The 14,241-nt window shown below is 35.8% G+C and overlaps 1 protein-coding gene across 2 annotated transcripts; it reads right to left on the bottom strand.

Moving 5' to 3' along the window:
- Window positions 1-6,879: 6,879 nt before the first annotated feature.
- LOC137645052 (uncharacterized) lies at window positions 6,880-11,459 on the bottom strand. Of its 2 annotated transcripts, none has more exons than XM_068377909.1 (3): window positions 11,305-11,459; window positions 10,914-10,984; window positions 6,880-7,714 (listed from the first exon to the last, which is right to left on the bottom strand). In XM_068377909.1, exons 1-3 carry the CDS (start codon window positions 11,314-11,316, stop codon window positions 7,081-7,083), a joined length of 717 nt encoding a protein of 238 aa, XP_068234010.1. In that variant the 5' UTR covers window positions 11,317-11,459; the 3' UTR covers window positions 6,880-7,080. The 2 variants fall into 2 exon arrangements, with proteins under 2 accessions (XP_068234010.1, XP_068234009.1); XM_068377908.1 differs by having other exon boundaries at window positions 11,278-11,406.
- Window positions 11,460-14,241: the final 2,782 nt, after the last annotated feature.

The following is a 14,241-nucleotide window of genomic DNA, read 5'->3' as shown; positions in this document are numbered from 1 at the left end:
TCAAACATCTCCTCATACCCTTGAAAAAGTTCAATTAACCTCTAATACATGGTGTCAACAACAAACTAACTAATTTCTATGACTCTATACTATGAGGAAAAGTCGGGGTTGTAGGCCACAAAACGAACGGGTACAATACAGGTCCTCGTTCACACAAAACATCATCCACCCGCTGGTTGGGACGGGTGGCTAACGTCCGTCAAACCGGTTGGGGTTTCTTGGGAAGAAAGCCGAGCCGCCTCGGAAGGGCGACGTCCGAGGGCCGCCGTCTGCCTGACGGGTCGTGTGAACAGTTGCATTTGAATACACGTAAGAAACCTAGACGCCGCTTAACCGACGGCGAGCCTGTCGGAAAGAAAACGGGTCGTGTGAATCGGCCTTTAATGTTACCGTCCTCAGTACATCCGTAAGGGAAGTTACAACGTTGAAAAAGTTGTTTAAATATTTTAACTTAATATATATGCCAACAGTGTTAATATTTATATGGTACATTTGTATTGTATTACATGGTGTGATTTTCGCACAGGAAATATATGATTTCCTATAGTAGATAACGTGATTTAACAGGTTTTCACATTCATTTCATCCGTAATAACATCAACCAATTCGTCAACTTAAAGTTAGCCGAATTGGTTGATCTGTTTGTTTGCAATTGAAATGAACATGAAATTCGGTTAAATCTCGTTATTTACTATAGGAAATCATATATTTTCTGTGCGAAATCACACCCTGTAATACAATACAAAATTTCGAAGTTTGAGGTATAACTAACTCTAAACACTTTTAGTAAAATGTAATGTGGGGCTAGAAAAAATGCACTAAGCAGCGAGTTTAGCAAATTTACAAACCCAGGTTTTGGACATAAAATCTAGATTTTTTATGCTGGCCCCCTCTTTTTGTAAAACCTAATTGTCTTTGTTATTATAATCACAGAACTTTATATATGTATTATTTTGGTGTATTTTAATTACAAACAATCTTATTTACTATTCGAATGTATAGAGTTGTTTGACATTTTTGTTGTGCATACCGTTAGATAGGCCTAATGAAAATTATCTTTTATAGCCTATTATTATTATCGTTGACATCGTGAGTTAATCTATGATAATTGAAAAGAAAGGAAAGAGGTAATAATGTCAGAAACATGATAAATAAATAGACTAACATAATAAGAATTATGTACAAGAATTGTTAAAGAAATAAATATTTTTGGTAAAGGATAGCATAAGAAACAAAGTTTTAATCAATCAATAAATGACCTGTAATATATTTTTACAGTTAACAAGGGAAAAGCTAAATTTAGATATTTCAGAATTAGTTAAATACTGAAAAACATGAAAACAGGGCATCAAATATGGATGATAACATAAGAACTTATGAATATAATATACCAGAACATTATAACTTTGAACATGGCTATCTAAAATCATGTTTGTAAAAAGTGCCACGGAAAGAAAACAGGTAAAAGAAAAATGAGATAACTGGAAGACCAACAAAATTTTCAGATAACTTAAGTAAAAAGTGCAAGATGATAATAAAAAAGGAAATTGATAGATTCTTAAGAACAGATGAAGACAATTATAAACGACAGCTTAATCTTACAGTATTAGGTAGAAGGGAGGTATAGGACTATTGAAAAGCCTATTGCCATAAACTGTGAAAAAAAAAGGATGTATTGACAACAGTTTCGAAAGAATACAACATCCATACGAAAATCATCAATGTAATTTGAAGCTAAATATGCCAGGAGTATATTACTTGTGTTTTGTCATGATTAGGAAAGCCGTAGGTTACTAGTCAGAGCGATCAAACCAATCTCCTACCATCACCAACCCGCAAGTGACCAGCGTGGTCATGAAAATGGCCAAACCCCAGACCAAGGTCTATAGACCTTGTCCCAGACATCATTAAGGGCATGTCAAAAGCCTTTAAAGTCCTGCAGTGGACTAAAACGGCTGCATTTGTTGTTGTTGTAGAACAATAATGGATGTTTCTTTTTAGTGGAATAAGGCAAGGATGCTTATGATCAACGTCACCATAACTTACTTCATAATAAAGAGAATATAGAAGAGGAAGGGAAGAGTTATAAAAAATTAGTTAGTAAAGAGTCTTAATTTGCTAGCTTGGTGATGATAAAAATGTGATCAAAATATACCCATCTGAATGAGTTTTATTTACAGTATGAGCGAGTCCAAGAGCTCAAAGTTAACGAGTTGTCGTTGATTTAACCTTTGTAAAAACATTAATTCTCTGTGCATAATGTATTTCTACTTCTTCGTCAATTCCATCTGACTTAATTTTTTCCCTACGAGATGTTCCTCTTCCGAGTCTGTTATACAAATCTAATTATCTTACTTTTATTTTCCAAGAGCCTTTCATTTTTATCCTGTCATGGTTGAGCTATAAATTTAAAGATGAATCCATTAGTTATAGGCCTACAGTTTTATTTTTTTTTTTTTTTCGACTGGACGTGGTTAGATGAGAGAATCAGGTTGTCCGTCTCCTCCACACTTTGGCCCCTTTTCTCCACTGTTATTATCAGTTATTTGAAGAAAAAAAAAATATATTTATCTACACGTAGTCCAACGGAAATGTTGACGTCTCCGGATAAACAAGTTTCACATGCAAGTCGTTATGAGTAAAAATCAAAAGACGTTCGTTCGAAAAACAAGATAATGATATCAGCAACGAAATTCCTACCAGCATCCAATCCCACGGGACATCCGAAAGATTAAAGATATTAAGGCTTTCAAGAGGAAACTGAAAACTTTCTTGTTCTGTGAATGCTTCGATGGTGACGATTTCAAAATGAACGAGCAATATGCGATGTGAAATGTTGAATATTTTAAAGTAATATGAAGTAAAAAGTATAAGTTGCCTAGCTCATAATCTTCACGAACTTTGATCTTGCTGACGTAGTTGTAATAACTAGGCTTGTGTCAATTAAGTGATGTTGTGAAATTAACTTTTATTTAGGAATACACTGTTAGAAGATTATACATTTATAACTTTGGATGAAGTACTCAACCGTGCTTATCAACGCTTACCTTTGCATCAATTCCAACTCTTAAATGTAGGTCTGTAGTTAAAATCCCTTGATGTAAACTTGGCTAAAGTGGCTGTATGGTTCAAATTATGGAGGATGAAGCTGAATACTATCAAATCTCAGAGTAGGCCAAGGACAGTGGCAAAACATACAGATCTTTGCATTATTATTATTATTATTATTATTATTATTTGCTAAGCTACAAACCTAGTTGGCAAAGCAGGATGTTATAAGACAATGGGCCCTAGCAGGGAAAATAGCCCAGTGAGGAAAGGAAACGAAGAAAAAGGAAATATTTTAAGAAGAGTAACATTAGAATAAATATCTCCTTTATAAACGATACAAACTTTAACAAAACAAGAGGAAGAGAAATAAGATAGAATAGTGTGCACGAGTGTACCCTCAAGCAAGAGAACTCTAACCCAAGACAGTGGAAGACCATGGGTACAGAGGCTATGGCACTACCCAACACTAGAGAACAATAGTTTGATTTTAGAGTATCCTTCTAGAAGAGCTGCTTACCATAGCTAAAGAGTCTCTTCTACCCTTACCAAGAGGAATGTGGCCACTGAATTACAGTGCAGTGACCGCTCTTTAACTATGTACAGCTCATTTAAAACTCTATGTGTGATTCTAGATTGTAAATGTACTTTCATCAAACACACCCAGTATGCTTCTTCTTCAATATTTTAGGTCTTTTAAGATTTTTACTTTCAATTCTTCGTTACTTGGCCTTCACTCCTTTGTCTTGATTTAAACCCCTTAGCTCTCTCTCTCTCTCTCTCTCTCTCTCTCTCTCTCTCTCTCTCTCTCTCTCTCTCTCTCTCTCTCTCTCTCTCTCTCTCGCTGACGTTCGCAGAGACTGAGGGAAAAAACGAGAGAGAACGAAAAGGAAAAAACCGAGAGAACGAGAAGGGAAAAAACGAGAGAACGAGAAGAGAAAAAACGAGAGAACGAGAAGGGAAAAAATGGGATCCCGGATTCGAAGAAGAAAATCTGTCGGAAATCAAGGCAAGGCATCAAAAAGTTCTTAATAGAAAAAGAAGGGGAGTTTGTCAGAGGAGAGACACGGGCGAGGGAGGAAGGGCTAACTCCAAATGTTCGAATCCTTTTATACCATCTATTATTCGACTAAGTTTTGAACATTGTCCTCATGTTTGGTTTTCAGCTGCTGACGTTCATTTTAATATTTTCGAACAAAAACTTGCGGTCTATTCACCTCGTTTAAATGTTTAAAGGTCGTTCATGAATGGCAGAGGCATAGGAAATAGCAAGGCACTATGAGGTATGTCAATGTCTGCAGTGTTTCCCGCCCTGTTTTGGTTGCGACCTTGATACAGCCTTAGCTTTTACAAACGATCCTAAATGTGTGAATATGTAGTAATAAATCCAGTCTATTTTGTGAATATATATATATATATATATATATATATATATATATATATATATATATATATATATACATACATACATATATACATATACATACACACACACACATATATATATATATATATATATATATATATATATATATGTGTGTGTATATATATATACGTATACATATACATATACACACACACACACACACATATATATATATATATATATATATATATATATATATATATATATATATATATATATAATCTCCTCTTACGCCTATTGACGTAAAGGGTCTCTGTTAGATTTCGCTAGTCGTCTCTATCTTGAGCTTTTAAATCAATACTTCACCATTTATCATCTCCTACTTCACGCTTCAGAGTCCTCAGCCATGTAGGCCTGGGTCTTCTTCTAACTCTTCTAGTGCCTTGTAAAGCTTAGTTGAAAGTTTGGTAAACTAATGAACTAATCTCTCTTGGGGGAGTGCGAAGAGCATACCCAAACCATCTCCATCTACCCTCGTCATGATCTCATCTACATATGGTACTCGAGTAAACTCTCTTATAGTTTCATTTCTAATCCTGTCCTGCCATTCAACTCCCAATATTCTTCTGGGGCTTTTTTTTTCTCGAATCTACAAAATCTGTTGGATATTGTTTCATTGTCATACCACGACTCATAACAATACAGTAACACCGATCTCAGTAAAGTGATATATAGCCTGATCTTTCTGTGTAATTTCAGGCGATTTGATTTCCAAATTTTACTTAACTTAGCCATTGTCTGATTTGTCTTTTTTCAATCTTCCATTAAACTCCAATTCTTAAGATCCTGTATTAGAGATCTTCGTTCCTAAATATTTGGTTAGATATAAAATGAGGTAATTAGGGGTACCACCGGAGTGAGAGAACTATCAGATAAGATCCAAGAAAGTAGACTGAGGTGGTATGGTCATGTAATGAGAAGAGATGAACAGTATATTGGGAGGAGAGTGATGGAAATGGAGGTACAGGGAACGAGAAGGAGAGGGAGATCAAAGCAAAGGTGGATGGACTGTATCAAGGATGACCTTCGATCAAAGGGATTAACCGGTGATGAAGTGTGGGACAGAGGTAGATGGAGAACGCTGGCCAAAAACATCGACCCCACATAGATGTGGGAAGAGATGCAGACAAAGAAGAAGATATAAAAGTCCAGAATGATACTGGCTGTTTCTTGCATGCTTGTCTGAGTTCAAGAGGGTTTATTGCAAGTTTAAGGAAATAATTTGTTGCAATTATATTACCAGCTTAGAAATACAACGTTGATTTGGAAAAAAAAGCTGACTAACTTTTTTTTTTATATTTATTGATTTAATGACAAATTTACTCCTGGTGCATAATTAGATCAAGCTAGTGATTCCAGGGTTGGAAAATTGACCTTAGAAATTATTTTTTTTAAAGCATATAAAAAGATAATCACTAAATGACATTTTAATCGTAGTTTTTCATTTATTAATTGGTTACTATTCATTAATCAACTAGTACTAAACATTGAAGAACCTCGCGAAGGCAATTCTACAAGATTGAGGACTTTGTTTAGGGTCTTGATAAATTTCGTTTGCCTACATATCATTCAAGACATCTTTAACCTTCAACTATTGAGACTTTTCTTAACTTAATTCTTCTTTTTATTGCCTTCAACTTTTGAAGCCTGCTAAAGTCTAATTCCTTTCTTTCCACGCCATTTCTCTTTGTTCATTCTAAAGGGTAGAAGTCTTTTTTATACAGGGTGTTCAAAAATCTCTCTTTACCTCCGCCAAGCGGCGGAGGTTATGTTTTCGGTTCGGTTTGTTTGTTTGTTTGTTTGTTTCTCTGTTTGTCTGTCTGTCTGTGGACAACGTAGAGGCCACATTTCTACACGGAATCACTTCAAACTTGGCCAAGTAGTTCCCCAATGTGTATGGAAGAACTGATTAAATTTTGGTCAAGGTCACCCCAAGGTCAAGGTCACAGGGGTCACTGGTGTCACTATGACATAAGTGGCCATATCAAGAGACAGAAATAAAGCACTGACTTTTGCATAAGCCAACAGGGAAGTCCTAGTCCAGGCGCAACCCATGGGTGATGTTCAAATTTATAAAGGTCAAAGGTCAAGGTCATATTGGTGCATTATATCAATGTCATATTAAGTATCAGTGGCAAATGAACAAAGATCACTTGAAGGTCAAAAGTCAAGCAGGTCACTTGAAGGTCAAGGTCACGTGAAGGTCAAGGTCACGTGAAGGTCAAGGTCACCTCAATTCATGATTCTAGGACATATGGCGCTCTAGGTCACCTTGGCGGAGGTATGTCCTCTACGAGGACCATGTCCGCGTTCAGGACTTGCTCACTTGTTGCGTCGTGTGACAGCGTTAAGAAAGTATTGGGCTTCCAATGCTCAGAGGCCAGACATTTTGAACACCCTGTATTTACACGACTTTTCCTTTTTGGAATCCTAATTCTTCCAGTAATAGCTGTGATCGCCAATGTCAAAAAGGGAACTTTCTATAGTTACACTAGGTTGTCCTCCACTATGCCATTTTTTACGAGTCTCCTGGCTATCTTCAGTTTGGTCCATAATTGATTGCTCCTCTGTCCCATTTCGTCCAGTCATCTCTTGGGCTATCATCGTCAGTTGGAGAGTTTTCTGTTTCCATCGGTTTCTTCTTCATCCAACTTCTTCCAGGCCTCTTTATTGCTTCCTTGAATATCTGGTATTTTCTCTCTTTTTCCAGAATTAATTGCTCCTCTGTTCCATTTCTTCCAGCCTTCTATTGGGCTATCATCATCTGTTGGAGAGATTTCCATGTTTCCATCGGTTTTTTTTTCATCCCACTTCTTCCTGGCCTCTTCATTGTTGTCTTGAATATCTGGTATTTCCTCTCTTTTTCCAGAATTAATAGCTCCTTTGTCCCATTTCCTCCAGTCTATGATCTCTTCACTTTGGCCCCAGTCTTTTGGAAGTCTCCCTTGATTGATTTGTTTAGATTCAATTAATCCGTTATCTTGCTGTTGGTTGGACTGGAGGGTAAGGCTGTGAATCGGCTTGGCCAGGTCAATGTTATCTTGCCTGTTTTTCTGATTGATTACCTCCCCTGGCCCAGTACCATCTATTTCACCCTCTCGCATCAACGGAATCTGTTGGTTTTCATTTCTCTGCCGGTAATCTGTTTCCACATTTTGCTCAGGAAGTTCATCCTGGGATCTCTTTTGCTCCCGGTCAAAATCTTTCTCATACGCTAAAGGGTTCTGGGTCTCGTCCAGCCTGCAAAATTGAAGTGTAAATGCTTTAGTTCCATGAGCACATATGTCCCTGATATATTCTTATGCTAAAGCCAATAGCGTAGATAGCTAAATTGCCTTATAATAAAGGGGGGAAGAGTGGTTCTTAACATAGGAGGTAATAGAGGTTTGTCTTGATGTTAAAGCCAATAGCATAGACAGCCAACCAAATGGCTTTATAATAAAGGAGATGGGTGATTCATAACATAAAAGGTAATAGAGGTTTATCTTGACCTGAATTCAATAAGCATACTCGAGTTTATCATTACATCTTATTACTAAAGACTTAATAACTAAAAGCAGATGAAGAAAAGTTAGGTTCTTTCCAAAATCTCTTTAAAGGTGTCCGGAAATGTGAATTTTATCCGAACCGTAGAATACCTATGGGGTTATATCTGCTGTACCGCATGTGTTTCATACACGCTCGTACACTGTAGCGGTTTTGCTTTATTATCTTATCGCTCGCTCTTCCCTGCAATGTTAATAAACCAACCTGTTAAGCATGCTAGGTCATGTTTTATTTTGTTTGAATTTATGTGACGCTCTTGCTTGAAAGCTCTTGTATATAAACTCGATGATTGTTTAAAAAAGTTTAGTTGCATTCACCTTGCCTCTCAGTTATCACCTGATAGCTCACTCACCCAATTGGTCACTTCGGGGTCACCAGTTGTGCGAATGAGCCATTAGGTGGTAACTGAGAGAAGAGGTGAAAGTTACTAAACTTTATCAAATAATCATCGAGTTTATATACAAGGACTTGCGAGCAAGAACGTCACAAACATTCAAACAAAATAAAACATGAGCTAGCATGCTTACACAGGTTGGTCTATTAGCAATGTAGGGAAGAGCGAATGTTAAGATAAAAAAAAGCAAAACCGTTAGTGTATGAGCGTGTATGAAACACATGCCGTACACTGCTGGTTTATTGCCTCTTTTCATCTTTAGAATAATTATCGAAAATGCTGTAAAAATGCTCATCATAGATTTAACTCTAATTAAAGTATAAGTGCACATGTCTTTGTTTGTAAAATTGTAATTTTCTCAAAAGATATTTTTTTATCATCGCCAACTATAGACTTCTGTAACATAACAATGTCCAAACATTATAGTCATGAGTACTCTAAAGATTCTTAAGTTGCACAAAACTGTCCTTATTTTATTTATTTATTTGTTTTATAGGATCATCGTTTCTATATCACTTAGGATTTAGATTTCTATAGGCAGGAAATGGAATTATAAATAATGCCGTTAACATTACAGCATTATGCAATTTGTGACAGCCTGATTCTTCTGTTTTGCAAGCGCCCGATAAAAAAAAAAAAAAAAAAAAAAAAACCTTGGACTGCTCCAAAGGAAATGGTAGGTCTTCCCCTTAAAAGACGAAAGAATATTAGTCAGGGAAAACAGGAAAAGAAAGAGAACTACAGATTTTGGAATATAATGACGAAACATAAGTCACAGAACTTTGAAATCAGAGTATTGCTACATTACAGAGGTAAAATGTGGAAATTTATGTGATAATATTAGTCACAGAACCTTGTAATTCAAGTAGTCCTATTGCTAAGTTGCAGAGGTAAAATGTGGAAATTTATGTGATAATATTAGTCACAGAACTTTGTAATTCAAGTAGTCCTATTGCTAAGTTGCAAAGGTAAAATGTGGAAATTTATGTGATAATATTAGTCACAGAACCTTGTAATTCAAGTAGTCCTATTGCTAAGTTGCAGAGGTAAAATGTGGAAATTGATCTGAAAATGTTAGTCACAGAACCTTGCAATCCGAGTATTACTAATTTGCAGAGGTAAAATGTGATAATATTAGTCACAGAACCTTGCAATCCGAGTATTACTAATTTGCAGAGGTAAAATGTGATAATATTACTTACAGAACCTTGCAATCCAAGTATTGCTAACTTGCAGAGGTAAGATGTGGAAATGGGCGTGCTGAAGTGTGTTACGAGTGTGTCAGAGAGGAAAAGGGTCATGTTTCTTAGACCTATTGGCACATAATCCAAAACGAGCACATACAGAAAAAGAGAAATTGAAGCAACGGAGAAAGAAACAATTTCTTGAACCAAAAAAAACCCATGAACGGAAGGATTTGGAAGTACAAAATAAGGACTTGGCTGCGCGAAAATGTTTTCTTTTGTGTGCACAAATAAAAGTTCACGCAATCTCACCACTGTTTGCTTATTCTTATTGACTTTTATTCATTATTCATAGAAACAGTACGTCAATAAACCTGTTTCGTTATTCAAGTGATTCATGGCGTGATGATCATATGTAAAACAACAACCAATGCAGCCGTTTCTAGTCCGCTGCAGGACAAGGGCCCCAGATGTCCTTATTCATATGTATTATGTGTTAAAGATTCCTTTTGAAAACTGGTTTAAGTGAAATTACTTTAATCAAAACAAATGATAAAATAAGAACAAGAGCTCACATTAAGGAGAAACATTCAGACAATCAAAGAGTAGATTTTTTTTTTTTTTTTGTGGTAAGAATGTGCCGTTGTTAATGAAAAAAAGATCAGAGAGCTAGTTCAGGTAAATGATATTGAAATACTTATAAAAATATCAAAGATTACCAGGCTAATGATAACAATGAAAATAATAATATTAGTTTTAATATCGATAATGACAACAATAATAATTTATAATCATTCGAAGAACAGAACAGAAATCAATAGACGCAAGTCCTTCATAACGACGACTCCATATAGAAATGGGTTAAAACTGAGAAGAAGAAGAAGAGGAGGAATGATAATAATAATTGCAGTAAAAATAATAATAATGAGACTCTTTGGCTATGGTAAGCAGCTCTTCTAGGAGAAGGACTCTCCAAAATCAAACCATTGTTCTCTAGTCTAGTTCTCTGTACCATGGTCTTCCACTGTCTTGGGTTAGAGTTCTCTTGCATAAGTGTACACTCGGGCACACTATTTTATATGGTTTTTCTTTCTCTTGTTTTGTTAAAGTTTTTATAGTTTATGTAGGAAATATTTATTTAGATTATGTTACTGTTCTTGAATTATATTATTTTTCCTTGTTTCCTTTCCTCACTGGGCTATTTTCCCTGTTTAGACCCCTGGGCTTATAGCATCCTGCTTTTCCAACTAGGTTTGTAGCTTGGCAAGGGATAATAATAATAATAATAATAATAATAATAATAATAGGAACCCACCTTTCCGAAGGAAATTGTTGACCCTGAGGAGTAGCTGGCAGACATGTTATGCCTTGGCTCAAGGAAGAAACCTGTAATGCATACGTTATTTATCAACAAGTGATAATATGAAAATAATAAACTACAGAGAAAATAAAGACTCATTTCCAATCATATTCATTGGACAGACAATGAATACTAAAAATCAACTTAAATTAAATAATTCTATTCAGTCAATTTTTACTTTAATGGAATGATATATATATATATATATATATATATATATATATATATATATATATATATATATATATATATATATATATATATATATATATATTCTTGCGTAATATCAGAAAATGAAGCTACAATAATATTTGCTTACTAAAAGAACAACCCAAAGAGATTTCACCTTTGTATTCATGGCTGATCTCAAGCAGACGGCCTCGCTTATGCTGGTCCTATTGGGTCCTTACCAACCACAACTACTGCAAGAAACTTGGATCGAATTCCACATTTAGAAAAGACAGAGACATCTTCATCCGGGAACGCCCACGTCAGTGAGACAAACATCCGGCTCGAAATGTTTTGGTCTTAGCAGAACGGATGTCACTTCTTGGGACGAAGATGATTATCCGAAATACATAAGAATTTTTCTACGTGTCTCCTGGCTGTCTTCAGTTTGGTCCATAATTGATTGCTCCTCTGTCCCATTTCGTCCAGTCATCTCTTGGGCTATCATCATCTGTTGGAGAGTTTTCTGTTTCCATCGGTTTCTTCTTCATCCCACTTCTTCCAGGCCTCTTTATTGCTTCCTTGAATATCTGGTATTTCCTCTCGTTTTGATTTCCGACAGATTTTCTTCTTCGAATCCGGGATCCCATTTTTTCCCTTCTCGTTCTCTCGTTTTTTCCCTTCTTGTTCTCTCGTTTTTTCTCTTCTCGTTCTCTCGTTTTTTCCCTTCTCGTTCTCTCGTTTTTTCCCTTCTCGTTCTCTCGGTTTTTTCCTTCTCGTTCCCTCGTTTTTTTTCCTTCTCATTCCCTCGTTTTATCTCTGCTCGTTCTCTCGGTTTTTCCCTCAGTCTGCGAGCGTCAGAGAGAGAGAGAGAGAGAGAGAGAGAGAGAGAGAGAGAGAGAGAGAGAGAGAGAGAGAGAGAGAGAAGCAAAGGGGTTTAAATCAAGACAAAGAAGTGAAGGACAAGTAACAAAGAAGTGAAAGTAAAAATCTTAAAAGACCTTCTAGTTTTTTTTTTCTTTTTTGTGCAATTGAAGAAGAAGCATACTGGGAGTGTTTGATGAAAGTACATATTTTACAATCTAGAATCACACATAGAATTTTAAATGGGCTGTACATAGTTAAAGAGCGGTCACTGCACTGTAATTCAGTGGCCACATTCCTCTTGGTAAGGGTAGAAGAGACTCTTTAGCTATGGTAAGCAGCTCTTATAGGAGAAGGACACTCCAAAATCAAACTATTGCTTTCTAGTATTGGGTACTGCCATAGCCTCTGTACCCATGGTCTTCCACTGTCTTGGGTTAGAGTTCTCTTGCTTGAGGGTACACTCGTGCACACTATTCTATCTTATTTCTCTTCCTCTTGTTTTGTTAAATTTTGTATCGTTTATAAAGGAGATATTTATTCTAATGCTACTCTTCTTAAAATATTTCCTTTTTCTTCGTTTCCTTTCCTCACTGGGCTATTTTCCCTGTTAGGGCCCCTTGGCTTATAACATCCTGCTTTGCCAACTAGGTTTGTAGCTTAGCAAATAATAATAATAATAATAATAATAATAATAATAATAATAATAATAATAATAATAATAATGCAAAGATCTGTATGTTTTGTCACTGTCCTTGACCTACTCTGAGTTTTGATAAAATTCATCTTCATCCTCCATAATTTGAACCATACAGCCACTTTAGCTAAGTTTATATCAAGAGATTTTAACTACAGACCTACATATTCTAAGAGATGGGGTTGATGCAAAGATAAGCGTTGATAAGCACGGTTGAGTACTTCATCCAAAGTTATAAATGTATAATCTTCTAACAGTGTATTCCTAAATAAAAGTTAATTTCACAACATCACTCAATTGACACAAGCCTAGTTATTACAACTACGTCAGCAAGATCAAAGTTCGTGAAGATTATGAGTTAGGCAACTTATACTTTTTACTTCATATTACTTTAAAATATTCAACATTTCACATCGCATATTGCTCGTTTATTTTCAAATCGTCACCATCGAAGCATTCAAAGAACAAGATATATTTCAGTTTCCTCTTGAAAGCCTTAATATCTTTAATCTTTCGGATGTCCCGTGGGATTGGATGCTGGCAGGAATTTCGTTGCTGATATCATTATCTTGTTTTTCGAACGAACGTCTTTTGATTTTTATTTATACCGACTTGCATGTGAAACTTGTTTATCCGGAGACGTCAACATTTCCGTTGAACTACGTGTAGATAAATATATTTAATTTTCTTCAAATAATTGATAATAACATTGGAGAAAGGGGGCCAAAGTGTGGAGGAGACGGGCAACCTGATTTTCTCATCTAACCACGTCCCGTCGAAAAAAAAAACTGTAGGCCTATAACTAATGGATTCATCTTTAAACTTATAGCTCAACCATGACAGGATAAAAATGTAAGGCTCTTGGAAAATAAAAGCAAGAAGATTAGATTTGTATAACGGACTCAGAAGAGAAACATCTCGAAGGGGATAAATTAAATCAAATGCAATTGTCGAAGAGGTAGAAATACATTACGTCCAGAGAATTAATGTTTTTACAAAGATTAAATCAACGACAACACGTTAACTTTGAGCTCTTGGACTCGCCCATACTGTAAATAAAATTCATTCGGCCGGGTATATTTTGATCACATTTTTATCATCACCAAGCTATCAAAGCAAATTAAGACTTTACTAACTAATTTTTATAACTCTTTCCTTCCTCTTCTATATTCTCTTTATTATGAAGTAAGTTTCTAGGCCACTTCAGGACTTTAAAGGCCTGTGACATGTCCTTAATGATGTCTGGGACAAGGTCTATAGACCTTAGTCTGGGATTTGGCCATTTTCATGACCACGCTGGTCACTTGCGGGTTGGTGATGGTAGGAGATTATTTTGATCGCTCTGACTAGTAACCTACGGCTTTCCTAATCATGACAAAACACAAGTAATATACTCCTGGCATATTTAGCTTCCAATTACATTGATGATTTTCTTATGGATGTTGTATTCTTTCGAAACTGTTGTCAATACATCCTTTTTTTCATAGTATCGGAAGCTTTACTGAAGTTTATGGCAGTAGGATTTTTAATAGTCCTATACCTCCCTTCTACCTA

Source organism: Palaemon carinicauda, chromosome 8, assembly GCF_036898095.1.
Source record: "Palaemon carinicauda isolate YSFRI2023 chromosome 8, ASM3689809v2, whole genome shotgun sequence".
NCBI classification, from domain to species: Eukaryota; Metazoa; Arthropoda; class Malacostraca; order Decapoda; family Palaemonidae; genus Palaemon; species Palaemon carinicauda.
Note: the sequence above shows the minus strand (reverse complement) of the source record. Positions and strands in the feature narration are given on the sequence as shown.

Bases quoted from the DNA above. Each gene is read 5' to 3' on its own strand.
- LOC137645052 (XM_068377908.1), bottom strand. From the start codon at position 11,316: ATGAATACAAAGGTGAAATCTCTTTGGGTTGTTCTTTTA. The intron at 10,985-11,277 runs GTAAGCAAATAT...TATGCATTACAG, and splicing joins CTCTTTGGGTTGTTCTTTTA to GTTTCTTCCTTGAGCCAAGG. The intron at 7,715-10,913 runs GTGGGTTCCTAT...TCAATTTTGCAG, and splicing joins CAACAATTTCCTTCGGAAAG to GCTGGACGAGACCCAGAACC.